Source organism: Ahaetulla prasina, chromosome 4 (genome assembly GCF_028640845.1).
Source record: "Ahaetulla prasina isolate Xishuangbanna chromosome 4, ASM2864084v1, whole genome shotgun sequence".
Classification (NCBI taxonomy): Eukaryota; Metazoa; Chordata; class Lepidosauria; order Squamata; family Colubridae; genus Ahaetulla; species Ahaetulla prasina.
The window spans coordinates 18,169,734-18,197,727 of NC_080542.1; the positions used below are offsets into that span (position 1 = coordinate 18,169,734).

A 27,994-nucleotide genomic window follows, 5' to 3' on the forward strand; every position below is an offset into this window, starting at 1 on the left:
TCTCTCTGAAGATGGCGGCAATGCAACATTTACGGAAAGCGTGCGCTCACGCCGGTTTTACTCCTTTAATAGTCAGGGTGAGACTTTTTTATTATTATTATTTCCCTCTCTCTCTCCATCTCTCTCTCTCTCTCTCTCTCTGTTTGGTCCTTCTACGTTATGATTAATTGGTCAAGTGAAGGAGGAGCGGGCGGGCTCTAATGCATTTTAATCTGATTAAAGAGAATTGTATGTAATTCAAATTAATTCAAAAGCAGGGACTCTTTAATTAGGGCTGTGCAGATAATAACCGTTAAAAGGGAATTAATTAGGGCTGTGCAGATAATAACCGTTAAAAGGGAATTAATTAGGGCTGTGCAGATAATAACCGTTGTATCCACCTTGTGGCTGTTTTCTACCGCAAAACGATGTCGTGAGATAAGGCTGGTTGTGGCTGATGGGTCTTTTAGTCCATCTTTCAAGGAAGGCGCTGGGTTGGAAGTGGGGAGATCCAATTTGAAAGCAGAAATCTGGTTGAGACTTCTTTTTAGGAAAAAGGTGGGATATTAATGTATTGTATTAAATAATTCATATAATTATTAATAGTTTCATGAGAACTATTAGGAACTGGGTGACTGTGAGTTCTAGTCCCTCCTTAGAATGAAAGCCAGCTGGCTGACTTTGGGCCAGTCACAAATACTCAGACCAACCCACCTCACAGGGTTGTTGTTTCAGGGAAAAAAGGAGGGGGAAGGTGTGTTGGGTATGTTTGCCATCTTAAGTTATTTGTAGAAATAAAGTTATTTGTAGAAATAAAGGCAGGTTATAAATAAGGCAGGATATAAAGGCAGGATAAGGCAGGATATAAAGAAGGAAAAAGATAAAAGAATAGAACAGGGGTCTCCAACCTGGCTGAGGAACTCTGGGAGTTGAAGTCCACAAGTCTTAAAGGGACCAAGGTTGGAGACCCCTGGAATAGAATATAATTTTTTATTGGCCAAGTGTGATTAGACACACAATTTGTCTTGGTGCATACGCTTTCACTGTACATAAAAGAAAAGATACCTTCATCAAGGTACAGCACTTACAACACTTAATGATAGTCATAGGGTACAAATAAGCAATCAGGAAACAAGTGAGGCTGAATGATATTGAGGGTGATCATAAAGGGCTCAGGATTAACAAAATATGTAGGAGCTGCTAAATACAGGTATTCTTCAATTTAACAACTACAATTGAGCCTGAAATATATGTGGTTAAGTGAAATATTTGTGTTTTCCCCCATTTTATGACTTTGCTTGCCACGGTTGTTAAGTGAATCACTGCGACTGTTAAATTAGTAACATGGTTGTTCAGTGAATCTGGTATACTCTGACTTTGCTTGACAGAAGGTCACAAAGGGTGATCGTATGACCCTGGGACACTGCAGTCATCATAAATGTCAGTCGGTTGTCAAGCATTCGACTATAGATCACATGACCATGGGGATACTACAATGGTTGTAAGTATGAAAAACGGTCAAAAGTCATTTTTTTTTAGTGGTGATGTAACTTCAAATGATCACTAAATGAACTGCTGCAAGTTGAGGACTACCTGTATGTTAATCTCATATTTCTATAAGCGATCTTATTACTAAATAAGTAATAAGAAAAGTAATATTACTTTTCTTTTGGAGTTAGTCATGTGCCATGCATCTGAGGAAAATGGGTGGTTAAGAAATATGAAATTTAAATAAATTGATGTGTGTTTTCAATCATAGCCTAACATTCATCTTTCAGTTGTTGATAAAAGTAAAGTGTTGGTGCAGCCTCTTAAAAAAGAAAGACAGTCAACTTGATATATAGTTTTCTATTTTTACATATATTTTGATTGGTATTTGCTGCCCAGAGTCATGAATTTGAGTTAGATAGCTGTGTAACTTGGAATAATAAAATAAAATCATTGGTATTTCCAAGGCTATCAATCCTTCAGGTCCAAATTAAGACTGTAGCAAATATTTTAAACAAATATTTTGCCGATCAGTGCTTTCAGGGAGGAAATATTCTTTTCACAACTTCAGAAGTCTTAATAGTTAAAAAGTGGATTTGGATATTAACTATTTTCAACTCCAATTTTTCATGCTATCCCCACTCTTTTGCCTGTTAAATAAGAATTATTCCAGGAAGGCAATTTCTTAGGAGAACAAGAATCAGTTTTAGCTTCTGTTCTAGAAACATTAGCAATGTGGCTAAGCTGGCTTTAATTCAGGAATACAGTTATACTCTAATCATAATTAGAATCACGTATAGTACTTGCTGAGATTTCAAAGGTGCAAAATAATAATTTTTAATTGTTTCTGTTGTAACAGAAGTTAATATCTATGCCCAATGACACATTGGAAAGTGAGAAAATTACAGTCTGAATATTCTTGTGGCAGCTGCACTTTAGAAAGACCTTGTACAGATAGTCCTCAACTTAACAACCTTTCATTTAGTGATCATTTGAAGTTACAACCCCATTGAAAAAAATGACATAACTTTTTTTACATGTATCACCATTGCAGCATCCTCACGATCACATGATAAAAATTCAGACGCTTGACAACTGGCTCATGATGATTGCGATGTCCCAGGATCATAGGATAACATGCAATGTTCTAACAAGCAAGGTCAATGGGGAAGTCTGATTCCCTTTACAGCTGTGTTGCTAAACAACTGCAATGATTTGTAAATAACTGTGGCAAGAAAGGTCATAAAATGGCGCAGAACTCATTTAACAAACGTCTTGCTTAGCAACAGAAATTTTGGGTTCAATTGTGATCATAAATTGAGGATTACCTGTAGTCTTAAATGATTTTTGCCATTTTGGGATTTGCCTCTCTTACGATTAAATCTTAAAACTGTGCCCTAATTTTTTTTTCTTGTCTCCTTGCTCAGAGGTTGGCGACCATTGTTCCCAATGTTTCTCAAGTAGATAATTCTTCAAATTTCCTGAGCAATGTTCCTCACCGAAAACACCCTGGCATCCTCCATCTCAAGTGTGTGATGCTTCCGCCTGAGTTAGTGCAAGCAGTTTCCTTTTGGGTAGCCCGTGAGTAAAACTTATTAAAGATTGGATTGTCTGAGTATATCAGCTGGTGTCTTGGTTGAAGGTATGTTATAGGTAATCCCGGATTTACGACCGGCTGCTTAGCAACTGTTCAAAGTTATGATGGAGCCCCCAAAAGTACATACCAGTCAGATTTGAGGTTCCAAATATGACCTCTGAAGTCATCAGTCAATCAATCAGAATAGAGCTGGAAAGGACTTTTGAGTCTTCTAGTCCAACTCCCTGTTCATGCAAGGGACCCTATACAATTTCAGACAAGTGGCTGTCCAGTCTCTTAAAAACCTCCAGTGATGAAGCAGCTACAGCTTCTGACAGCAAGCTGTTCCACTGGTTAATTTTCCTCACTGTTAGGAAGTTTCTCCTTAATTCCAGGTGGCTTCTCTGTTTGGTTAGTTTCCATCTGTTGTTTATTATCTTGCCTTCTGATGCTTTGGAAAATAAGCCAATCCCCTCTTCTTTGTGGCAACCTCTCAAATATGGAATACTGTTATGTCGTCCCACGTTCCCCCCCCCTTGCCCCCTGTCCATCTTTTCTCTAGACTAGACAAACCCAAATCCTATAACTGTTCTTCATATGTGATTACATTTTTTTTTTTATATTCAAAAAGTTTTTATTAGTCAAAAAAGGTTTATACAAATACATTTCAGGTATGGTAAATTTTCATTTTTCTTATCTAAAATAAGAATTTTACTCAAATTTTTTAACACATACAACAGCCATATGGCAAGCAGGTGACACGAAGTAGCTAAGTTTACAAATTTTAAATACGTAATAAAGAAGAGTCAAGAATAAACAGAATATCGTACAAAAGAGAGTAAGGAAAACCAACACAATCCCAAATATCTTTATCACTTCCTAGTTTTAGATCTCAGAACTCTGGGTTCAGCCTGACCCAACTCCAGGGCCGCAACAGCGGCAGCCGCTCCTCCCATGATCTATAACTTCCCTTCTTCAATTCCTGGGTCATCTGATTCCAGGAGGCTTTGTGTTCCTCCACATAGGCCGTAGCCTCCGCAATTGTACTGATTTTTTCGTAATGCCCTCCCGGAAAATCATCAATCCTCTGGCATCAGCCATCTGAAGCCCACTCCTTCTGGTACAATTTGCTTGACAAAAATAATATTTCTTTCTTTTTCACGCACCTGTCTGGGAATCTGCCTCAGAATGGCTATCTCCTGCCCCTGTAAATCAGTGCCCCACTCCTATGTTTTCTAAGAATTTCATCTCGCCTCTTCTCACAAATTTGACATGAACCTCTCTAGGAACTGCATGCGTGCGTGCATATTGCTAATTAACTCTATAAACTCGATCCACATCCCAATTCATGAAATCAACACCTCTCCCAAGAAATTCTCCCAACAATTTAGTCACAACATCTCTCAAGTCTTCTTGGTCCACTTCTTCCAAATTTTGAAACCTAAGGAAATAAGACATTTTATCCATCTGTAGTCCAAGCACAGCATTGCCTGTCGCCTCCTCTCTTTTCTGCACTGCCCGCATCTCGCCTCCAAACCTTCCACTTTCTGCTTGTTTTCTGCTGAAACTTGTTGAGTATCCTTTAAATCCTTTTGGATAGTCACAATTTCTGCTCTTATTTCATCCAATTTCTTGTCCATATTAGATAACTTTTCCAAAATTCTCCATCTCTCCAGCAGTTGGTCTCTGACCTTTTGCCATTAAGGAAAAAAATACAAAATCCTCAGGCAGGCACAGTATCCTTGTAATTTCCTCCGGATCCACCAGGGGCACTCACAGGAGCAACGAGTCCAGAGTACAGTACGTCACCCAGGTAGCGGAAGGGAAGTGATGTCATCAAAATTCTCATAGTGAAGGAGGAAGCTGGACGCCACCACTGTTCCCCAGAAGGAGGGGGGGCCTCAAACCTTCCCTCCTAAATTTCTCCATCACCTCTTCTCCAGAGCTCCACAAAACCGTAATCTTCTTATTTTAAGTTCTCCTCTCTCCAGAATAACTCGTGCTCCTTCCAACCGCAGGGGAGAAAACCCCCGCACTCCGGAGCACTCCACCACATTTACCGATATTCCCTTCCCTTCTCCTCCTCAATTCTTCTCCGTGCCCTGTTCACCACCAGGCTGCTGCAGTTATAAATCCAATGCCCCGGTGTCACTGGGCACAGCGGCCCAGGCGACGACCAAAATAATGGCCGCGGCCTGTGGCCTCCAAACCCCGCCAAGCCTAGGACGCGCCAGCATCGGTCCCCACAGTCCTGTATGTCGGCTGGGAGACCCCTGGCGGGCCGTCCGTGCGGCAGGTGTCCTTTTCGGAACACCTGGCCCCTGAGGGCCTCGGCGGCGGCCGGATTCGGGCGCTGGAGGCAGGAGAAGCCTTCCAGACGTCCGTTGCCGCTGGATACCGGAAGTCGTCTCCATATGTGATTACATTTTGGGTGCTTGGCAACCAGCCCACATTTACAGCTTGTTTGCAGCATACTATAGTCACATGACCAAAATTTACAATATTTTTTGCCAGAAACTGGTGTTCACTTCCGTAAAGTCTATTGCGGACATGATCCATTAACGACCGTGATTTCCTTAACTGCTGCCACACAAAAATAGTCATGAAATCAGATTGGACACATGATGACCTGCTTAAAAACCTATACAACTTACAACCTTAATTTCAGGGTCAATTAAGTCCTACCTGTACCGTTCCTGAAACTGAAATGACAGGGTGAATTCAGTGATCTTACTTGTTTTTCATTTTGGAGAGTATTCTTTCTCTATTCTTTCATTTAAATCTATCCCTATTATTTCTTTAGCAACAACATTGAATTGGTTTACCATTGTCTTCTGGGATGCTTTTTAGATTCAATGGCTGTCATAGAGCCCAATGAAACCTCCTTTGGTTTCTGTCACAAGTCTTGTTCTTTCTCCCAGAATCCCCCATACGCGATCTGGAGAAGAAATCTGAGTCTCTTAGCAACTACCTCTGGAGCCGCAAACGCCCGGTAGAGTTGAAAGACCTGCGTAAAAAACAACTCCTTCTGGAACAGGAACTAAGGAAGGATGCAGAAGTCCTGATCCAGCAGAAAGGTGAAAGTGGGGTATGGATGACAGAGAGAAAACAGGAGCAACCTCACTTTTTCATTTTTATTGAAGTACGATATCAAAAACATACAGGATAGTTAAAAAGACGAGTTGGGAGAACTGAAAGAAAACTTGAGGAATAGCAATAGCACTTAGACTTATATACCGCTTCACAGTGCTTTACAGCCCTCTCTAAACGATTTACAGAGTCAGCCTATCACCTCCAACAATCTGGGTCCTCATTTTACCTACCTCAGAAGATGAAAGGCTGAGTCAACCTTGAGCCAGTCATTATCAACTGCTGGCAGTAAATAATGAGTTAGCCTGCAGTACTGCATTCTAACCAGTACTGCGCCACCATGGAATATAGTTAGATATGAAATCATAGGGAAAGAAATTAGGCCAAATAATATGTCATTTATAAAAATAAACAGTTACAATTCTACATATAACTCTAGTCCAAATAGCATTTATGTACACATTTTTAATATATTTATATGACTTTATTCTGAATTCTATATTAATGAGTTTCATATTTCATTATACTTGCCTACACAAAGGCTACACCTCTAAACAACCAGCTCATAGGTAGCAAGTGCAATCCGGGCCTCAGTCCATTGAGGGAATTGATTCATTCATTCATCTTCCTAATGCTGCAATATTAACTTTTTGGCCATGGTAATGTGCACAGAAAATCTGTAGTAGTCCCCAAGTTGTGACCACAACTGAGCCCAGAATTTCCGTTACTATCCAAGACATCTGTTAAGGGGTTTTTGCTTCATTTTACGACCTTCTTTTCACAGTTGTTAAGTGAATCATTTTGATCATTAAGTAAATCTGGCTTCTCCCATTGACTTTGCATGTCGGAAGCCAGCTAGGAAGGTTACAGATGGTGATTACATGACCAAGGGACAGTGCAACTGTCATTAAATACATGCCAGTTGCTAAGTGTCCGAATTTTGATTACAAATCTGGTGGGGGTGCTGCCACGGTCAGAAGGGCGAAAAGTCACTTTTTTCAGTGCTGCTATAAGTTTAAATGGTCACTAAACAAGTGGCTGCAAGTCTCGACTACTTGTAATTTCAAAGAATATTATTCCCTGAAAATTTTAGATTTTGTTGCACAATTTATGTAATTAACTTTCTCCTATGAATCGGACGTTGTAAAAACATGTTTAAAGAAGCACTATCCTTATTGTACCTCCAACAAAATGCTGTTTTTGACAGGTCCTTTTCTATAAAGATGGAGTCCAGTGAATACTAAATATTAGAATGTTAGTTTTTCCTCACTTTGACAAAATACATGGAGATCTTATCAAGAGATCTTATCTGTTGATAAGACAGCTTATCTTGTGGAATTGTTGAGCTCCTGCAGAAAAGCTGAGCTGTGACTCTAACAAATATATAAAAATAAATTCTGTAGGAAAGTTTATTTTTTTTCAATCAGAATTTTCGGCAAAAACAGAGCAATATGGAGGGGCCAGAGTTGCAAAGCCTCTGTTTTGCTAAATGGTCTTGGATTGATCACTGTGTCTTAACTGATCCTACCTCTTTGTTGCTTCTATCTTACGATTTATACTGATACTGTTTCCTGATTGCTTAATTGTAGCCTATGACTATCATTAAGTGTTGTATCATTAAGTGTTAAATTTGTACCCTATGACTATCATTAAGTGTTGTAAGTGTTGTACCTTGATGAAGGTATCTTTTCTTTTATGTACACTGAGAGCATATGCTTTCAGTACACTGTGTGTCCAATCACACTTGGCCAATTAAAAAAAATCTATTCTATTCTCTCAGAGCTGCTTATGTAGATAGACCAATAAGAGGCTGAGCGATGAATTATATTACACTCTTTGAGAAAGGGCGAGATAAAAATGTAATAATTGCAACAATAGTATACTTTCTCATACATCTTTTTTAGGTGGATCTCTAGATGAAAACGATGAGAAGCTGAAGCAAAAACTTTTGATTGCTATTCGTAAATCAATTTACCACTGGGAAGAGTTAAAGTGAGTGTTTACAACTCAGGATTCTGATTATTGGAGGAAGATGTAGTTGACTCTTCTTGTTTCATTCTCTTTGAATCGTAAAGTCCTGTTTTTCTTTTCACATAGTTCCTTCCTATTATGGGTGTTGGTGTTACAATGATGGTTTAAACTCTGCCTGGTTTCAGAAAAACTTTTGGCTGTTTACACTTTTTAAAAAAATACAAACCTCTTCTATGTACAATGAAACAAAAGTGGAAAGGACTCACTCGCCCAAGGCCTGGGAGAAAAGCCAAATTTTATTATCAGAATGAGAGCTATATCACTGTATGCTCTGTATACGTGTGTTCTTTGCCTCCACTTTATGATGGCTATTCTCATGACTTTAAGTGACTTCTGTTTAACTGTGGGATGAGAAGTGTTTGTGTAGCTTTCTCTTTTTGTACTGACCACACTTGCAATTTTTCTTCCCCCAAGATATACTCAGGAGCTCAGCTTTCTGTACATGGTTAGCCGCATGGATGCAAACTACGCAGCAGTGAGCCGAGCTTTCCATGAAGTAAGTTGCAGCTGTAACTTCCAGAGCGCAGTGGGCAAGATGATGTAGGGATGGAGGGAGCATGGTGATAACAGCAGGCTTAGAAATCCTGTCACTATTCTGGACTGGAATATTTACTCACTGTTAACATCTCAGCTTTGTAACAGCAACAGTAACAGGAGTTGGAAGGGTCTTGGAGGTCATCTAGTCCAACCCCCTGCTCACACAGGAGACCTATACTAATTCTGACAAATGGCTGTCCAGTCTCTTCTTAAAAGCTTCCAGTGATGGGGCACCCACAACCTCTGAAGGCAATTTGTTCCATTGGTTGATCATTCTCACTGTTAGGAATGTTCTCTCCTTTATCATCATCATCTTTTTTTTTCTTTTTTTTGGAAAAAAGAGATTGATATTTTTAGGGTGCAACCACTGATTATCTGCATTCTTGCAGTATTAATCATTTAATAGGATAAGCCAAAATTACTGTTGAAAATACATATTCATGTGCCAGAACCAAATTTTGCTGATGAGTAATTTTTCCTCATACTCGGCTGTATAAATGTGATAAGAAAGGAGACAGTCCCTTTACATAGGGTGTAAAGTCCAGAAGTCCCAAAATATTCCCATACTCCATTGGTTGTTTTGGCCTTGAATATCAGGTAGCCTGTCTTGTGCTGTGGGTGCTTGTTTCTAGCAATTGAAATTGGGATGTTGTGAACGGCGGCCTGTACTTCAGCAGCCACTCTTCTTTTGAAAGTCTGAAAAGATAAGCTCATAAGTAGCATCTCTGCCAAACTTAAAGCATAAGGTCTTTTTTTTTTTAAAAAAATCATGTCTTACCTTATTAAGCTTGGAAAATATTATGCTGTCCTTCCAAACTGAGAAAGTGACCCCTTTTTCTCTGCAACTTTGTTCCCTTCAGATCCAGAAGCGAGTACCAGATTTCCAGCCCAAAACTTTGCTGGATTTCGGCTCGGGTACCGGTGCTGTCAGCTGGTGAGAATCCCCTTGGAAGGGAGAAACTGCCTTTCTCTGCAGCAGCAGCAGCAGCAGCAGTGAGACTTACCTCCCTAGTGGAGGGAGTGAGTCCCTGAAACAAGGGAAAGAGAGGGGAAGGCAATCTTTTGTGGGCTATGGCTTCACCGTAACATTTTTTGAAGGGGATGAACGCTGCCAAGCCAGCCATTGCACATGTGAACTGGGCAAGTTAAGGTTAGGGCTCCTCGTTTTCCTAAATGGGGATATTCTGGAAGTGAAGCTTCCCATCTATTTTGAAGAGGATCATGTGTAGGAATGCTTCCAAAATGGAGGGAAATCTGCAGCCAGGTCTCCATAGTCAGTATAAGAGGAGGAACACAAGGCAAGCGAAAAAGAGGTTCAAGCAGTATGCTTGTGACAGAAATGGCTTTCCATTGGAGGAAGCCAACAGAAGTGGATCTGGTGTGGGATAGGGAGGTAATATGTCTTCACATCTATAACATCATTCATCTATACATCCTTCTTATCTATACATACATCTTTTCTATCTCTCTCCTATCTTATCTTATCTATCCACCTATCCTTCTTACCTATCCATCCATCTTTCCTATTTATCTGTCTGTCTTTCTGTCTATCTATCTAATCTATTTTTCTTTTTTCTATACTTTAGGGCAGCCCATAGCATCTGGGGCGAAAGCTTGAAAGAATACATGAATATTGATTGCTCTGTTCCCATGCTGGACCTGGCAGAGAAACTAATGCAAGGTGAGATGGGGCCTGAATCTGTCTTTCTCCAACTAAAAATGTTTTCCTTTTTAATTTTTAGACCGGCAGGTAACTTCCTTTCAGTTAGGCCCCAAAAATCGTTGCTCATCACTCTGTTCTCTTCCTGACATCATTTATTTATTTATTTATTTATTTAATCATATTTATATACCGCCCTATCTCCCGAAGGACTCAGGGCAGTTTACAGGCACTTAAAAACACATAAACACATAAATACAATATAAAAACAATTAAAAAACTTATTCTATAAGCCCGTTATTAAAATATAAAAATAAAACCCAATTAAAACCCATAAATTTAAAATCTAGCTCAGTCCTGCACAATTAAATAGGTATGTTTTAAGCCCGCGGCGGAAGGTCCGAAGGTCCGAAAGCTGACGAAGTCCGGGGGGTAGTTCGTTCCAAAGGGTGGGAGCCCCCACAGAGAAGGCCCTTCCCCTGGGCGTCGCCAGACGACATTGCCTCGCTGACGGCACCCTGAGGAGACCCTCTCTATGAGAGCGCACGGGTCGGTGAGAGGTATTCGGTAGCAGTAGGCGGTCCCGTAAATAACCCGGCCTTGTACATACGCCTGTACCTCCTTTGCTTGTAGTTTCCCTTTGTCCCCTTCAGAGTTGCTTGCCGGATTTCCACCTCTCACAGGCCCTTTTCTCTGTGGATTTATCTGTTGCCTGTTTTCTTCCTAGGCATCTCTGAATCCCAAGAGCTCTGCTTTCCTGGTGTATACTTCAGGCAGTTTTTCCCCGTTGGACCAAAGGTAAGTACAGTTCACACAGCTGCATTCCAAAGAGACTGAGTCCCAGGAGTTTTAATGAATATACCATGCCAGCTCCTGAGGTTCTGTTGATCAATGGGTTGGGATGCAACATTTTCCCTATGGAATCTTTCTAGCACTCTCACAAGAATTTACTTTACTGACTTATTTACAAACTCCACCTGATTCCATTGTGGCTTAAGTAATTGAAACTGATCTACTTTGGGTGCATTAATGTATATAGGCTGGAAAATTTTACGATAGTATTAGATAAAATTAGAATACGTTAGGCTTGGATTTAAGATTTAAGAAAAAGGATTCATATGCAGTATATGAAAGAGAGATCTGTTTCCCAATATAGGTAGATATGCTTAACATAACATAACATAATAACAGAGTTGGAAGGGACCTTGGAGGTCTTCTAGTCCAACTCCCTGCCCAGGCAGGAAACTACACCATATCAGGCAAATGGCTATCCAACATTTTCTTAAAGATTTCCAGTGTTGGAGCATTCACAACTTCTGCAGGCAAGGCGTTCCACTTATTGATTGTTCTAACTGTCAGGAAATTTCTCCTTAGTTCTAAGTTGCTTCTCTCCTTGATTAGTTTCCACCCATTGCTTCTTGTCCTGCCTTCAGGTGCTTTGGAGAATAGCTTGATTCCCTCTTCTTTGTTGCAACCTCTGAGATATTGGAACACTGCTATCATGTCTCCCCTAGTCCTTCTTTTCATTAAACTAGACATACCCAGTTCCTACAATCGTTCTTCATATATTTTAGTCTCCAGTCCCCGAATCATCTTCATTGCTCTTCTCGGCACTCTTTCTAGAGTCTCAATATCTTTTTTACATTGTGGCGACCAAAACTGAATGCAGTATTCCAAGTGTGGCCTTACCAAGGCATTATGGTGGGACGGCGAAGTTAGGTTCAAGGGGATACCTATCGAAGCCATTGCTAGATCCTGTGCCGGCTCGCAGCATAAACATCATCGATTCTGAGGTGGAAGAAGAGGCTAGAGCTCATGGTCATGAGGATAGTTCTATCTGCACGGTGGGTGGGAGGGGCAGGTATGGCGGACACGGGGGCCCATATCAGGTTCGGGGAGTGCGCCCGCGCTATCTACGAGCGATCGCGCACTCCGGTCCCCCGATAGTTTCCCGTTCCCTGAGTGGCTTAAATCCTCAGAAGCTGGACCTTTGCCTGATGTTATGCAATGCCAGGTCCGTTATAAATAAAGCCCCCCTCATCTCCGATCTTATACAGGAGGGGGGTGCGGACCTGATTGGCATTTCGGAGACCTGGTTGGGCACGGAAGGGGGGGTTCCCCTGATAGAGATGTGCCCACTGGGTTTCTGTGCGTTCCATCAGGCCAGGGCCCAGGGTAGGGGTGGGGGAGTGGCGGTTTATTATCAACGAGTCTTGAGCCGACGGAGATCACTGTGCCACAGATAACTGGATGTGAGTCCTTCCTTGTGAAGTGGGGCTGTGGGGTTCAGGTGGGTTTACTGATCACGTACCTAGTTCCTTGCTGCGTGTCAGAAACCCTGCCTGAGCTGTTGGAGGTGGTCGCCGGGACGGTAGTAGAGACCCCCAGGCTTATGGTCATGGGGGATTTCAATCTGCCGTCAGTGGGGATAGTATCCACATCAGCTCGGGAGTTCATGGCTTCCATGACGGCCTTGAACCTGACCCATAGTGAACGACCCCACCCACATCGGGGGAAACACTCTGGATTTGATTTTTGTCTCTGGACAGTGGTTGAATGATCTGGGATTAGGGGAGTTAGTTATCAGACCCCTGTCATGGTCAGATCATTCGCTCCTTCAGCTGGACTTTCGAACCGCCGACCCCCTCCGCAGGGAGACGGAGCCGACTCGCTGGTTCCGTCCCAGGCGCCTGATGGACCCTGGAAGGTTCCAGACGGAGCTTGGGCTATTCCCTGAGGATTTAGCCCACGACTCGGCTGGAGCTCTGGTCGCCGCCTGGGATCGGGCAGCGGCTAGTGCTCTAGATCGTGTCGTCCCTTTGTGGTCTCTGACCCGGTGCCGATCTCGTTTAGCCCCTTGGTACTCCGAGGGGCTGAAGGAGATGAAGCGCCGGAAAAGACGCCTAGAGAGTATCTTGAGGGCCAGCCGCTCCAAATCTGACCGGACACTAGTTAGGTCTCAAATTCAGACCTATGTAGTGGCGATGAGGCTGGCCAAACGGGAGTATTTTTCCAACCTCATTGCATCAGCAGATAACCGCCCAGCCGCCCTGTTTGGGGTGACCCGCTCGCTCCTCCATCAGGGAGCGGTAGAAGATCCCTTAAAGGGTCGAGCTGAGGAATTTGGACAATATCTGTTTGATAAAATCGTTCACATTCGGGAAGGGTTGGACACAGATTTGGTAGATCTGGACGGGGTGGGGGAGGCAGGTCTTGATGTTATTATCTGGGATGAGTTTGATCCTGTGGCTCCTGAGGACATGGACAGGTTAATGGGGGGATTGAATGCGACCATATGTTTATTGGACCTGTGTCCCTCCTGGTTGGTACTGGCCACTCGGGAGGTGACACGAGGCTGGCTCCAGAAAATTGTGAACGCTTCTTTGATGGAGGGTGTTTACCCTGCCGCCTTGAAAGAGGCGGTGGTGAGGCCCCTCCTCAAGAAGCCTTCCCTGGACCCAGCTATTTTAGCAAATTATCGTCCGGTCTCCAACCTTCGCTTTGTGGCAAAGATTGTCGAGAGTGTGGTTGCACGACAGTTGCCCCAGTACCTGGATGAAACTCTCTATCTTGATCCATTCCAGTCTGGTTTCCGGCCTGGTCACAGCATGGAAACAGCCTTGGTCGCGCTGGTTGATGATCTCTTGAGGGCTCGGGACAGAGGTTGTTCCTCTGTCCTGGTCCTATTAGATCTCTCAGCGGCTTTTGATACCATCGATCATGGTATCCTGCTGCGCCGACTCAGGAGACTTGGAGTGGGGGGCACTGTTCATCGGTGGTTCTCCTCCTACCTCTCCGACCGGTCGCAGACGGTGTTGACAGGGGGACAGAGATCGACCCCGAGACTCCTCCTATGTGGGGTGCCGCAAGGGTCGGTTCTCTCGCCTCTTCTGTTCAACATCTATATGAAGCCGCTGGGTGAGATCATCCGTGGTCTTGGGGTGAGTTGTCATCTATATGCTGATGATACTCAGCTATATATTTCCACCCCTAACCACCCCAACGAGGCTGTTGAAGTGATGTCCCAGTGCCTGGAGGCCGTACGGGTCTGGATGGGGAGGAACAGACTCAGACTCAATCCCACCAAGACCGAGTGGCTGTGGATGCCGGCGGCCCGGTACAGTCAGCTAATTCCATCACTGACCATTGGGGGCGAGCTATTGGCCCCCACGGAAAGAGCTCGCAATCTGGGCGTCCTCCTGGATGCACGGCTGTCTTTAGAAAATCATGATGGCCGTCGCCAGGGAGCTTTTCATCAGGTTCGCCCGATACGCCAGTTACGCCCCTTTCTGGATCGGGCTTCTTATGCACGGTCGCTCATGCCCTTGTTACATCCCGCCTGGACTACTGTAATGGGGCTACATTACATGGGGCTCCCCTTGAAGGGTACCCGGAGACTCCAACTGTTCCAGAATGCGGCTGCGCGGGTGATAGAGGGAGCACCTTGTGGCTCCTGTGTAACACCCCTCCTGTGTAATCTGCAGTGGCTCCCGGTGGTCTTCCGGGTTCACTTCAAGGTACTTGTTATCACCTTTAAAGCGCTCCATGGCTTAGGACCGGGATATTTACGGGACCGCCTACTGCCACCATTAGCCTCTCACTGACCAGTGCGCTCTCACAGAGAGGGCCTCCTCTGGATACCGTCAGCTAAACAATGTTGGCTGGCGACCTCCAGGGGGAGGGCCTTCTCTGTGGAGGCTCCTACTCTCTGGAACGAGCTCCCTCTGGGGCTTCGTCAACTCCCCGACCTCAGGTCCTTCCGCCGCGAGCTGAAGACGTTGCTGTTTCGAAGAGCAGGACTAGCATGAACGTAGTTTTAAATTGGGGTTTTAAATCAGGGGTTTTAAACGGGGTTTTAAATTTGTATTTAAAAGTTTTAGGCCATCAATTGAATTAATTTTCTATTCTTTTTTGCTGTTTTATATGTATTATATGTTTTCTGTTGTTTTATTGGCTGTGAACCGCCCTGAGTCCTTCGGGAGAAGGGCGGTATACAAATATAATAAATAAATAATAATAATAATTATAAAGTGGTATTAACACTTCACATGATCTTGATTCTTTCCCTCTGTTTATGCAGCCCTCATACTCATACAGCCTTTTACTTACCTCATATAAATATTTTAAATAATATTATGTTTCTTTGTACATACATATAGTTGCACAGCTGGAAGAAAAGACTGGATTGCCATCTGTCAGAAGTGGTGTAGGGTCTCCTGCTTGGGTGGGGTTTGGACTAGATGACCTACAAGGTCCCTTCCAAATCTGTTATTCTGAAGAGCCGTTTAAGGCATGGAGTTCAATAGCACACTCTTCAGTGCAAGAATTATGAAAAAGGAAAGGGAATTCATAATTATTTTAGTGTTGTACTTTTCCTCATGGTTAGCATAGTTTTCCAATAACCAATCATTTACAGCCATGTTTTTTTCAAATTTGGCAACTTGTAGATATGTAGACTCCCAGAATTCACCAGGCAACATGTAGAATGATTGAATAAAATGAGAAACTCTTACAAGGATGACTCTTAATAAAAATGTATTTGTCCTACCGTAACTATATCCTGATGTTAGGCCTGACAGATATATGGGTAAAGAGGGCATTATTATTATTATTATTATTATTATTATTATTATTATTATTATTATTATTATTATTACTATTTATTGGATTTCTAGACCGCCCTTCTCCCGAAGGACTCAGGGCGGTGTACAGCCAGGATAAAACATAAACAATGTACAATTAAAAGCTAAATTAAGAAACTTATTATACAATTGGCCGAAAAATTAAAATATTTAAAATCTAAAAATCCCAATTTAAAACATAAATAGAATTTAGAATTTAAAAATTTAAGCAGTTTAAGAAAAAACTTAAGCCAGCCCCGCGCAAATGAACAAATGTGTTTTCAATTCGCGGCGAAAGGTCCGAAGGTCAGGTATTTGGCATAAACCAGGGGGAAGTTCCAGAGAGTAGGAGCCCCCACAGAGAAGGATCTTCCCCTGGGGGCCGCCAGCCGACATTGTTTGGCGGACGGCACCCTGAGAAGTCCCTCTCTGTGTGAGCGTAAAGGTCGGTGGGAGGCATGAGGTAACAGCAGGCAGTCCCGTAAGTACCCAGGCCCCAAGCCATGGAGCTCTTTGAAGGTAGTAACCAAAACCTTGAAATGCATCCGAAAGGCAACAAGTAGCCAGTGCAGTCTGCGCAGGAGAGGTGTTACATGGGAGCTACGTGGAACTCCCTCTATCACCCGCGCAGCTGCATTCTGGACCAACTGAAGCCTCCGAGTGCACCTCAAGGGGAGCCCCATGTAGAGAGCATTGCAATAATCCAGGCGAGAGGTAACGAGAGCATGAGTGACTATGCATAAGGCATCCTGATCGAGGAAGGGGCGCAACTGGCGAACCTGGTGAAAGGCTCTCCTGGAGACGGCTGTCAAATGATCTTCAAACGACAGCCGTGCATCCAGGAGAACACCCAAGTTGCGCACCCTTTCCCTTGGGGCCAATAACTCGCCCCCGACAGTCAGCTGCGGCTGCAGCTGACTGTATCGGGGTGCCGGCATCCACAGCCACTCCGTCTTGGAGGGATTGAGCTTGAGCCTGTTCCTCCCCATCCAGACCCGTACGGCTTCCAAACACCGGGACAGCACTTCGACAGCTTCGTTGGGGTGGCCCGGGGTGGAAAAGTACAGCTGAGTGTCGTCAGCGTACAGCTGATATCTCACCCCGAAGCTACTGATGATCTCACCCAACGGCTTCATATAGATGTTGAACAGGAGGGGCGAGAGAATCGACCCCTGCAGCACCCCACAAGTAAGGCATGCCGTATTTGAACCAAGATTTTAACTTTTGAAGCCAGTTGATTTCTATCAATAGGCTTTCTCAGACAGAATTTGTAATTGGAGAATGGTTTAATTTCCATTTTCACCTTCCCCTCCATAGATGACATTTGACATCGCAGTATCCGCTTTCTCTCTCAATGATCTGCCAACCTATGGTCAGAGGAAGGCAACGGTGAAAAACCTATGGAAAAAAACCAACCACTTTCTGGTAAGGAACATGTCTTAAATTGCCTGTATGGATTCAGTCAGTTGATGCGAGATGTTTACTCTCAGCTCTGCCTTGAAACTTTTCCTGGTTCTCATGGAATGCTCTTTTGATAACTTCTTTGAGTTGAGAGATAGCAGCCTATGGATTGCGGATCACCCTTAAGTCCTCTTTTTGCATTCTGCTGGGTGTTGCTGGTTGCAGGAAAGGTGTCCATCATTCTTTAGATCAGTAGTCACCAACTGGTGGTCCGCAAGAAAATGTTGGTGGTCTGCAGAAAAATTATTTGCATTTTTTATATTGCACTAAATCAGGGGTCCTCAAACTATGGCCCCTGTGACAGATACAATGAATGTTTGTGTTGCTGCAGAGAGTTTCCCCCTTCAGGATCTTTTTATATAGGTCGGAGGGGGGCAGAAATTCCGATTTGGGGACTGCTTTCGCCTCCAGATACTGGGGATTTAGGCGAAGGCTGGAGGGAAGTGCTGCTGGTGGCAAAGAACTGGAGGGCCTTGTTCCAGTGGGACTGCATCATGGCCTTGAACTGGCTGACCATCTCAGCCCACTGAGCCTTCAGGCACCAGTACCCGGCCTTGTACTCCCGCAGGTCTTCCCTCTGCTTGGAAAGCTTATGCTCCTAGTCCTCAGTGAGGTACTTCTACTTCTTCTCGGTCAAATCCAATTTGAACTGAGCCAGCTGTTTTGCCAACTCTTTCTCATGGTGGCTGCTTAGCTTCAACAACTGCTTGCTATTGGGGCTCTGAGGAGCTTGGGCAGGCAGGCGAGGAGTGGCGAGTAAAGGCTGGCAAGGCACCCCTCGACGTGAGTGAGATCAAGTTGATCACACCCATCCAGTCACATGACCACTGTCAGGCATGGAAACCATACTAGGCCTTAGGTTTCCAGACGCTGCCACATTTTTCCTCTGAGGGGAAGAAGGGGGGGTTGAGGGGTATGGTAACATTCTTCAAGCGGTCAGGGTCGGATTGTGTTCACATCTGCAGAAGGAGTGGCAACGAGGTTTCGAATAAAGTGGAAGAACGTTGGATCATGTGACCAGCAAAGGGGTTAGGGGGTGGGACTCTTGGGGTTTGTATAACTGGGAAAAGAATCCGGAAGTTCAGTTTTGGAATTTCACTCATCGTGTACCAGTTTCCTTATGCTAGTAAAGAACTCTGAAAGACAATGGCTTCTGAGTTTTTTTTATGCAGAGGTTTTTCTGGAACCTTGACAACCACGTTGCCACGCCCACCCAGCCGGTCATTAGGCAGATCATATTAATGGTCCGCGGGATTTAAAATTATGAATTTAGTGGTCCCTGATGTCCGAAAGGTTGGGGACCCCTGCTTTAGATGGTGGTTGCTCTCCATGCTGTTCCTGATGCTGCTGCCTGAAAGCTGCTGCAGCCCCTTAACCCTCTTAATTGCCCTTCTCTGAACCTTTTATTATTGGAGTCCTCATTCTTGTTAAAACAGATTTTCATGTGATAAAAAGGTTTTGATTTGTCCTATGTATGGCCTGGATAAATATTGGAACAAGAAATCAACACACACACACACCTCACCCTGTTCTGCCTTTCTCAAAGAGGCAGGAACCAATGGTACTCATTCTTTGACTGCATGAAAGAAGGTGTCTTCTCAGTACTTGAAGAAGGAAACTAGTATGAAAAGAAAGGTCAGGATTTGCAAAAAAAAAAAAGGGGGAAGGGGAAAGGAAAGGGAAAGGGGAAAAAAAGGAAGTGTTAAATGCTGGAGTGACAACCTGAGTTACATTTGGTCTGCAGGTCCTCCTTTATTTGTCTACCCCTCCTCTGTTTTATATCCTTTTCTAGGTTCTGGTTGAAAATGGAACCAAGGAAGGCCATCAGATGCTCATGGAGGCCCGAGATGTCATTTTGAAGGCGAGTCACCTTTCTTCAGTTAATGGCCTGCTTAAAAAAAAAGGAGGGGGGGGGTTGCAAAATGATGGTGAAAGAAAAATAATCAGATATGTCTCATTAGATAGTTCTTAAGTTAGGGATAATTTTATGTGGTTTGCCAAGTTTCTTTGAAAGGGAGGATACAATTAATAAGTATCTGTTTGGATTTTGATTCTCTCCCACATGCATTGCAGGTGTCATTTAATTGTTCCAGTTCTTCTTTACATCTACATGTTTATACAGGTTTTCCAAATCTGATTTAATTAAGCAGTGAATGGATTCTTCTTTCCTACCCTAATTGCAGGGAGAGTCGCCTCTGTTCTGAAGTGAGCATAAGGTGTGAGCTTTCAGGATTCCCCTCCCCACATTTGAGGGGATGGTTTTCTTCACTGCTATCTTAATTTAATTTAAATGTTAATTTCCAAAATAATTTGTTTTGTTTCCGTCTCTGTTTGTCCTCCAGGCTCTGAATAAGTTGTAGCAGTCACTCAAAAATCATATATCATAGTCTGTGAGCCTCCATGTTAAGGTTACAGGAAAGTGTGGAGGTCACCATTTTTACCAACTGAAACTTTTTTTCATTTTGTTCTCAGGAGGCAGATAAAGTAAAAGAAGAAGCTCATGTTTTTGCTCCGGTAAGTACTGAATTCTATCCAGAGTTGCGTTTATGAAAGCTACATTAGAATGTAAAAATGCCTCCTCTGCTGTCTTGGACTTCAAGCCAGTGTTGTTTTGCTCTTGGGTAAAGGAGAGATTCAAGCTGGAAATAAAGAGTAATTTTCTGACAGTGAGAGCAATCGACCAGTGGAACAGAAGTTGCCTTTGGAAATTGTGGGAGCTTCATTACCGGAACCTTTCAAGAAGAGATTGGACTGCCATTTGTCAGAAATGGTGAAGGGTCTCCTGCTTGGGTGGGGAGTTGAACTATATAGCAATAGCACTTAGACTTGTATACCGCTTCACAGTGCTTTATAAACTTCTCTAAGCGGTTTACAGAGTCAGCATATTTCCCCCAACAATCTGGGTCCTCATTTTACCCACCTCGGAAGGATGGAAGACTGAATCAACCCTGAACTGGTGAGATTTGAACTGCCAAACTGCAGCTAGCAGTCAGCTGAAATAGCCTGCAGTACTGCATTCTAACCACTGTGCCACCTCGGCTCAAGATAGCCTACATGGTCCCTTCCAACTCTGTTAATTTGTTTCTGGGTTGTTTTTTTAAAGCCAGGATTTTTACTTTTCTGACTCTGAACCATATCTTTGATTGTGAGCCCAGAAAACATGCAAATCTTGGCTTTTGACCAGAACTTAAAACAGTCTTTTTTTGCTTGTTTGTTTGTTATTGGCACTTTAAAGATGAAGAAATGTTAACGGAGGAACAAAACGGAGGGCGGGAGAAAACATAGCGTTGCAATACTTGATTGGTGAGCAGGAGCAGAAATGGTATAAAAACGTATCTTGTGTGATGAAGCACAAAAGAGGATTCTTGTGTTCATTGAGGCTCAGGATTACTGAAACATAAAGCAATGGACTTCTCTCCTTTTATTTGTCTAGTGCCCACACCACTTGCCCTGTCCTCGCTTGTTACTGGATAATCCTTTGCCGTGTAACTTCCTCCAGCAATATCAACCCCTGCCTTTGCCTTGGGTAAGTCTGCCTGCCTGCTTGTCTTCCCTTGAGACAAAATGGGGTGATAAACCTGCGTGCGTAAATATCTGCACGAGTTAAGGCCATAATTATTGGCTGAATTATGGACGCACCTTTACATAAATGCTAGGAGCACTTCAAAACACAGCAGTCCTAATAAATACTTGATATTTATGCAGGACTTATTCATGTAACATGGATTGGGTGCAAAGCAAGGAATCAGAGCAGATAGTAGCATGTGTTCAATTTCTGGCACTATTTGACATAGCTATATGACCCGTACACCTCCCAGTTCATTCCCAAATTATAGTTCACTTAGAAAGAGAATATGAGATATGAAATAATTTATTTATTTATTTATTTATTGTTTGAATTTATATACCGCCCTATCTCCCAAAGGACTCAGGGCGGTTCACAGGCATATAAAACATCAATATACAAATAATAGTCTTAGCTGTATTTTTATGTAATTTAAATCACAGTTAGTTTTAGTTTCTAGACTTTCCCATTTTGGTTTACAAACCTTCCAACCGGAATACAAGATTTTAAGATTGTGTGAAGTCTGGAAAAAGGTAACATTTTCCTGTTTGAACCAGCAGGCTGGGTTTTCAGAAGATGCAGAATTAGGGAGTTGTAACGTTTGTGGAGTACTATGGAAAATCCAGGCCAGGTCTTACCACATTGGATGAACCATATTAAGCCATAATATGCTTTATTTTAATGGGACACGGTGGCTTAGTGGATAAGACACTGAGCTTGTGGATCGAAAGGTCAGCAGTTCAGCGGTTTGAATCCCTAGTGCCATGTAACGGGGTGAGCTCCCGTTACTTGTCCCAGCTTCTGCCAACCTAGCAGTTCGAAAGCACGTAAAAAATGCAAGTAGAAAAATAGGGACCACCTTTGGTGAAAAGGTAACAGCGTTCCTTGTGCCTTTGGCGTTGAGTCATGCCGGCCACATGACCACAGAAATGTCTGGACAGCGCTGGCTCTTTGAAACGGAGATGAGCACAGTACCTCCTAGAGTTGGGAATGACTAGCACATATGTGCGAGGGGAACCTTTACCTTTACCTTATGCTTTATTTGTTTTGGATTGGATGTTGTCTGAATAAAGTTTTGTCTTGGGATTAAGTTGGGGTTGGGTGAGAGTTCCGTGGGTCACGAGAGCATAACCTCTTGAGTATGCAAGTGGAATTCTGTGCAACAAGAAAAGCAATTCAAGCATAGGCAAATTGAATAAAAGACACTGCCAACAGAAACTCAAAATATAGAAAGCCTAAAATTAAATTGAAGATTATTCCTGACATAAATAAAGACTTGAAAACCATGACCCTGGTCTGGAATACAGGTAGTCCTCAGTTAACTGCTACAATTGGGATTGGGAACTCCTTCAACATAGTGACACAATTGTGTGTGTGTGTGTGTGGAAGTGTCTTGGCGACGTTTCGACGAAGTCCCATTCGTCATCTTCAAGCTTCAGCTTCGTGCTTCTGGGAGCAATGTGTGATTGCAGCTGTTTCTTCCTTTTGCTGCAATCACACATTGCTCCCAGAAGCACGAAGCTGAAGCCTGAAGATGACGAATGAGACTTCGTCGAAACGTCGCCAAGACACTTCCAATTTTACGCGGGAGAAAACCCGAATAACCAAAGACCTACATACAAACACCCGCGAAAACCTCAGAAAACATATATATATATATATATATTGACTTTAAAAAGACCAGAACTATCGCCAAAACTGAACACTTTTTTTTTTATTTATTTTTTTTTTATTGAAAGAGTTTTATAAAAAAACAAAAACATTTTTCCCCCTTTTTTCCCCCTCCCTCCCAAAAAAACAAAAAACAAAAACAAAACACCCCCCTCCCTCCCCCACCCAAAACTGAACACTTTAACACTTTCACCAAAACTGAACACTTTAACAACAGAATAATCAGAGAAGCCATCGAGATAGAAAAACGCCCACACAGCATGAACAAACGAGATGATACCTCCCGCCTAGCAGCCATTTGGAAACCCGCCCTTATTGACAAACGAGTCCCTAACACGAGGAATGACACCAGACCCACACTCACGAAGTCCACACAGGATGTCACCACCACACATCCACCCAGAAAGCAGACCCAAACCCACACTGATCAGGAAGCACGACCAAGGACCAGAAGCCAGACCGCAGCTGCAACATTAGCCATTTCAAACCCCTCCAATCCATTCATGCAGCAGACTGACACCCACTATGAAGATGTAGCACGACCACAAACACGAAGCCAAACAACAGCAATGCAACTCACCAGCTCAAATCCCCCTGCAACTCACATTAATCTGAGCACAACCAAGCCCCCACCCAAACAGGACACACCCCCAGCCAATCAGAGCACAAAAAACCCCCCATCCAATCAGAGCACAGCCAAGCTCCCACCCAATCAGTTCAAACCCCACTAGCAGTTAAAAGGAAGAAACAGCTGCAATCACACATTGCTCCCAGAAGACGGCTGAAGCCTGAAGATGACGAATGAGACTTCACGAAACGTCGCCAAGACACTTCCAATTTTACGGAGAAAACCCGAACAACCAAAGACCTATGTACAAACACCCGTGAAAACCTCAGAAAACATATATATATATATATATTGACTTTAAAAGACCAGAACTATCGCCAAAACTGAACACTTTTTGTATTTTATTTTTTTATTGAAAGAGTTTTAAAAAAACAAAAACATTTTTCCCCCTTTTTTCCCCCTCCCTCCCAAAAAAAACAAACAAAAACAAAAACAAAACACCCCCCTCCCTCCCCACCCAAAACTGAACACTTTAACACTTTCACCAAAACTGAACACTTTAACAACAGAATAATCAGAGAAGCCATCGAGATAGAAAAACGCCCACACAGCATGAACAAACGAGATGATACCTCCCGCCTAGCAGCCATTTGGAAACCCGCCCTTATTGACAAACGAGTCCCTAACACGAGGAATGACACCAGACCCACACTCACGAGGTCCACACAGGATGTCACCACCACATCCACCCAGAAAGCAGACCCAAACCCACACTGATCAGGAAGCACGACCAAGGACCAGAAGCCAGACCGCAGCTGCAACATTAGCCATTTCAAACCCCTCCAATCCATACATACAGCAGACAGACACCCACTATGAAGATGTAGCACGACCACAAACACGAAGCCAAACAACAGCAATGCAACTCACCACCTCAAATCCCCTGCAACTCACATTAATCTGAGCACAACCAAGCCCCCACCCAAACAGGACACACCCCAGCCAATCAGAGCACAAAAACCCCAGCCAATCAGAGCACAGCCAAGCTCCCACCCAATCAGTTCAAACCCCCACTAGCTGTTAAAAAGGAAGAAACAGCTGCAATCACACATTGCTCCCAGAAGACGAAGCTGAAGCCTGAAGATGACGAATGAGACTTCGTCGAAACGTCGCCAAGACACTTCCAATTTTACACGGGAGAAAACCCGAACAACCAAAGACCTATGTACAAACACCCGTGAAAACCTCAGAAAACATATATATATATGTTCCGGGAGAATATATATATATGTACGCGGGAGAAAACCCGAATAACCAAAGACCTACATATATATATATATATATATATATATATATATATATATATATATATATATATATATATATATATATATATATATATATATACAGCAACTTTTACTTTTTGCCAGTTTCCTCATTGACTTTGCCATCAGTGAAGGTCCCAAATGGCAGTCACATGACCACAAGATATTGCAACCGTTGTAATGGTGTGCCATTTGCTAAGCACCTGAATCGCAATCATGACCGTAGGCATGCTGCAATGGCCACAACGTTAAGGACCTGCCCAGTTTCCTTGTTTCATTGCTGTCATAACTTCAAACTATTGCTGAATGAGTGGTCACGAAATGAGGACTACCTGTACCTTATTCTTTTTGCTGATTGGGCTGATAGGAATAGTTCATGCACCAACCCAGAAAATAGCACTTAACACTTAGACTTACATACCGCTCCATAGTTTTTTACAGCCCTCTCTAAGTGGTTTACAGAGTCAGCGTATTGCCCCCAACAATCTGGGTCCTTATTTTACTGACTTTGGAAGGATGGAAGGCTAAGTCAACCTTGAGCCAGTCAGGATCGAACTCCTGGCAATCGGCAGAGTTAGCCTGCAATGCTACATTCTAACCACCGCACCAAAAAAAAATAATCACATATCAGCCTACTTCTGAGAAAATTTCTGAGTTCTGGAGATAAATTGCACCATTTTGCGCCCGTATTTATTTGTTTGTTTAATGTTTTTGGTCACCCATCTTAGTCAATGACTCTATAAATGAAGAAAGACCAAGGGGCCGTAATCAGCTTCCTCTAGCTTAGATGGATTGGGCTACAATTCCCTTGCAATGAAAGCCCTCCCAGCTTGGAAACTGAGGAGTTGTTGCTGTATGTAAATCTCCCATACAATTATAGTGAAGACTATCTACAGACCTTAAGATAGAAGAAATGAGAGTTTGCTATAGGATTCCTAAAGATGCATCCCAAGGCCAGTTGCCCTGGTCAGATCTTTTTGTTGGCTTATAGATGGAAGTCAGACTTTCTGGGGAGGCTTCCCAATCCTTACCCTACCCTCATATCTCCACCCCCCCTCTGGCCAGATTTTACATTTTACACAATTAGAATTTATATGTTGTTTCCTGAGGGATTCCTGGACTTATTGGAAGAAAATATAGCATCAGCAATTAGTGTCTCAGTCTAATGTTTCTGCTAGCTTTTCTTCCCTGGATTGTGAGAAGAAGGCCTAACTTTCTAAGATCATTCTCTCCTATGTGTGTTTGTGTGTCTTTCTCCAGAATCCTCCACACAAAACCGAGAGATTTTCTTTCTTGATCCTGGGCCGGGGATCGGGGAAGTCGATGGAGTCCTGGCCTCGCATCACCCAGCCTGTCCTTTGCCGCAAAGGCCACGTCCATGTGCACCTGTGTTGTGCTGATGGCACCCTTCAACATGCTGTTGTGACATCAAAAAAACATAGCAGGTACTCGATTCCCCCTTGGGGCGTAAGAAATTCTAGATCCAGGCTCCGCTGCCCTGGAACCAAGGTAGAAATAGAGTAACAGAGTTGGAAGGGAGATCTTCTAGTCCAACCCCCTGCTTAGGCAGGAAACCCTACACCACTTCAGACAAATGGTTATTCAACATCTTAAAAAGTTCCAGTGTTGGACCATTCACAACTTCTGGAGGCAAGTTGTTCCACTGATTAATTGTTCTAACTGTCAGGAAATTTCTCCTTAGTTCTAAGTTGCTTCTCTCCTTTATTAATTTCCACCCATTGCTTCTTGTTCTACCCTCAGGTGTTTTTGAGAATAGCTTGACTCCTTCTTCTTTGTGGCAACCCCTGAGATATTGGAACACTGCTATCATCTCTCCCCTGGTTCTTCTTTTCGTTAAACTAGACATTCCCAGCTCCTGCAATCGTTCTTCATATGTTTCATCCTTGAGTCCCCTAATCATCTTTGTTGCTCTTCTCTTCTCTCCATTCTTTCTCAAATCTCAACATCTTTTTTACATCGTGGCGACCAAAACTGGATGCAATATTCCAAGTGTGGCATTACCAAGGCATCATAAAGTGGTATTAACACTTCACGTGATCTTTATTCTGTCCCTCTGTTTATGTAGCCTAGAACTGTGTTGGCTTTTTTGATAGGTGCTACACTAAATGGTTGTCCACTAGGACTCCAAGATCCCTCTCACAGTTACTGCTATTGAGCGAGGTACCACATATACGGTACCTGTGCATTTTGTTCTTGCCTAAATGCAGAACCTTACTTTTTTCACCACTGAATTTCATTTTGTTTCATAGTGCCCAATGTTCAAGTCTGTCAAGATCCTTCTGTATCTTAAGCCTATCTTCCAGAGTGTTGGCTATTCCTGCCAGCTTGGTGTCATCTGCAAATTTGATGGGTTCCCTGTCTATCCCCTTGTCCAAGTCATTGATGAAGATGTTGAAGAGTATGGGTATTAAGATTAAGAAGGTAGCCCTAGATCCAGGGCTACATTCGAGTGCCCCTGAATGTAATCCTGGGGGTCATCACCTGTCTTTGCTTCTTGCAGGGATCTCTATCGATGTGTCTGGAACAGTAATTGTGGAGATCGGCTTCCTATTCTGACTTCAGATAAAAAATCCATTGTGGAGGACAAGTCAACTCTCGAAGACCAGATAAACAATTCTCAAAAAGTGAATACTGCTCCGTGCCAGGATCAGAATTGATGAGGTCTCTTCCGACTTAGTTTTATACTTCTTTTCGGTATGCCGTTTGAAGCTGTAGACCCAAGGTTGTTTCTGCTTGGCAGTGCGTGTATAATCAACAAGATCAAAGTGTGGTACACCTCAGTCCACGTTCTGTGGATCATGGTGATTTTCATGGAACAACTTCAGCCAGTATCAGATGATGTGGATTTAATTCAGCTGTTTTTCTCTTGGATATTAATAGCCAGCCTAGTGAGGTATCCGGAGATTTAATTAGCTGTGATTATGTTGGTGGGCAGTTTGACCATTCTCTCAAGGCAGAGACGAACCCTTTGGTCAACTTCTTCAGTCTTGTGCTCTACAAAAAATTTGAATTACAGTTTCCATCTCTAGTCCTTGGCTGTGAGAGCTAATTGGGCCTGACAAAGGCTTGGAGAACATGAGGGTGCCAGAATCTACACTGCATATATCTCTTTCTGGATTATTCCATTTGGATTGGAAATGGGCTATTTAAATATTCTCATCCTTTTAAAACATCATCTATAAGAAGATTAACTGAAGGTGATAAAAGTTAGCTTATTAACATTTTCACATACAGTAGGAGTGTGTTACACAAGAAATGCAGTAACACTCCCTTCCAGAGTAGTAGTAGAAGCCAAACCTATATGGGTCAGCACAATATTTTTCTGTTCTGAGTGACACTTTGGGTGCCCTGAAACTCACAAATATGTCTCCTATGTAATTTGGATTGGTTGATGAGCAGTT

General features: G+C 43.1%; 1 protein-coding gene across 1 annotated transcript; it reads left to right on the forward strand.

Annotated features, from left to right (window-relative positions):
• Nucleotides 1–27,621, forward strand: METTL17 (methyltransferase like 17). Its single transcript, XM_058181183.1, has 14 exons — nucleotides 1–77; nucleotides 2,895–3,048; nucleotides 5,965–6,120; nucleotides 8,038–8,125; nucleotides 8,579–8,660; nucleotides 9,562–9,635; nucleotides 10,288–10,382; nucleotides 11,089–11,159; nucleotides 17,300–17,407; nucleotides 19,236–19,304; nucleotides 19,916–19,957; nucleotides 20,877–20,969; nucleotides 25,833–26,017; nucleotides 27,094–27,621. The coding sequence occupies exons 1-14, from the start codon at nucleotides 12–14 to the stop codon at nucleotides 27,248–27,250; spliced, it is 1,440 nt and encodes a 479-aa protein (XP_058037166.1). The 5' UTR covers nucleotides 1–11; the 3' UTR covers nucleotides 27,251–27,621.
• Nucleotides 27,622–27,994: the final 373 nt, after the last annotated feature.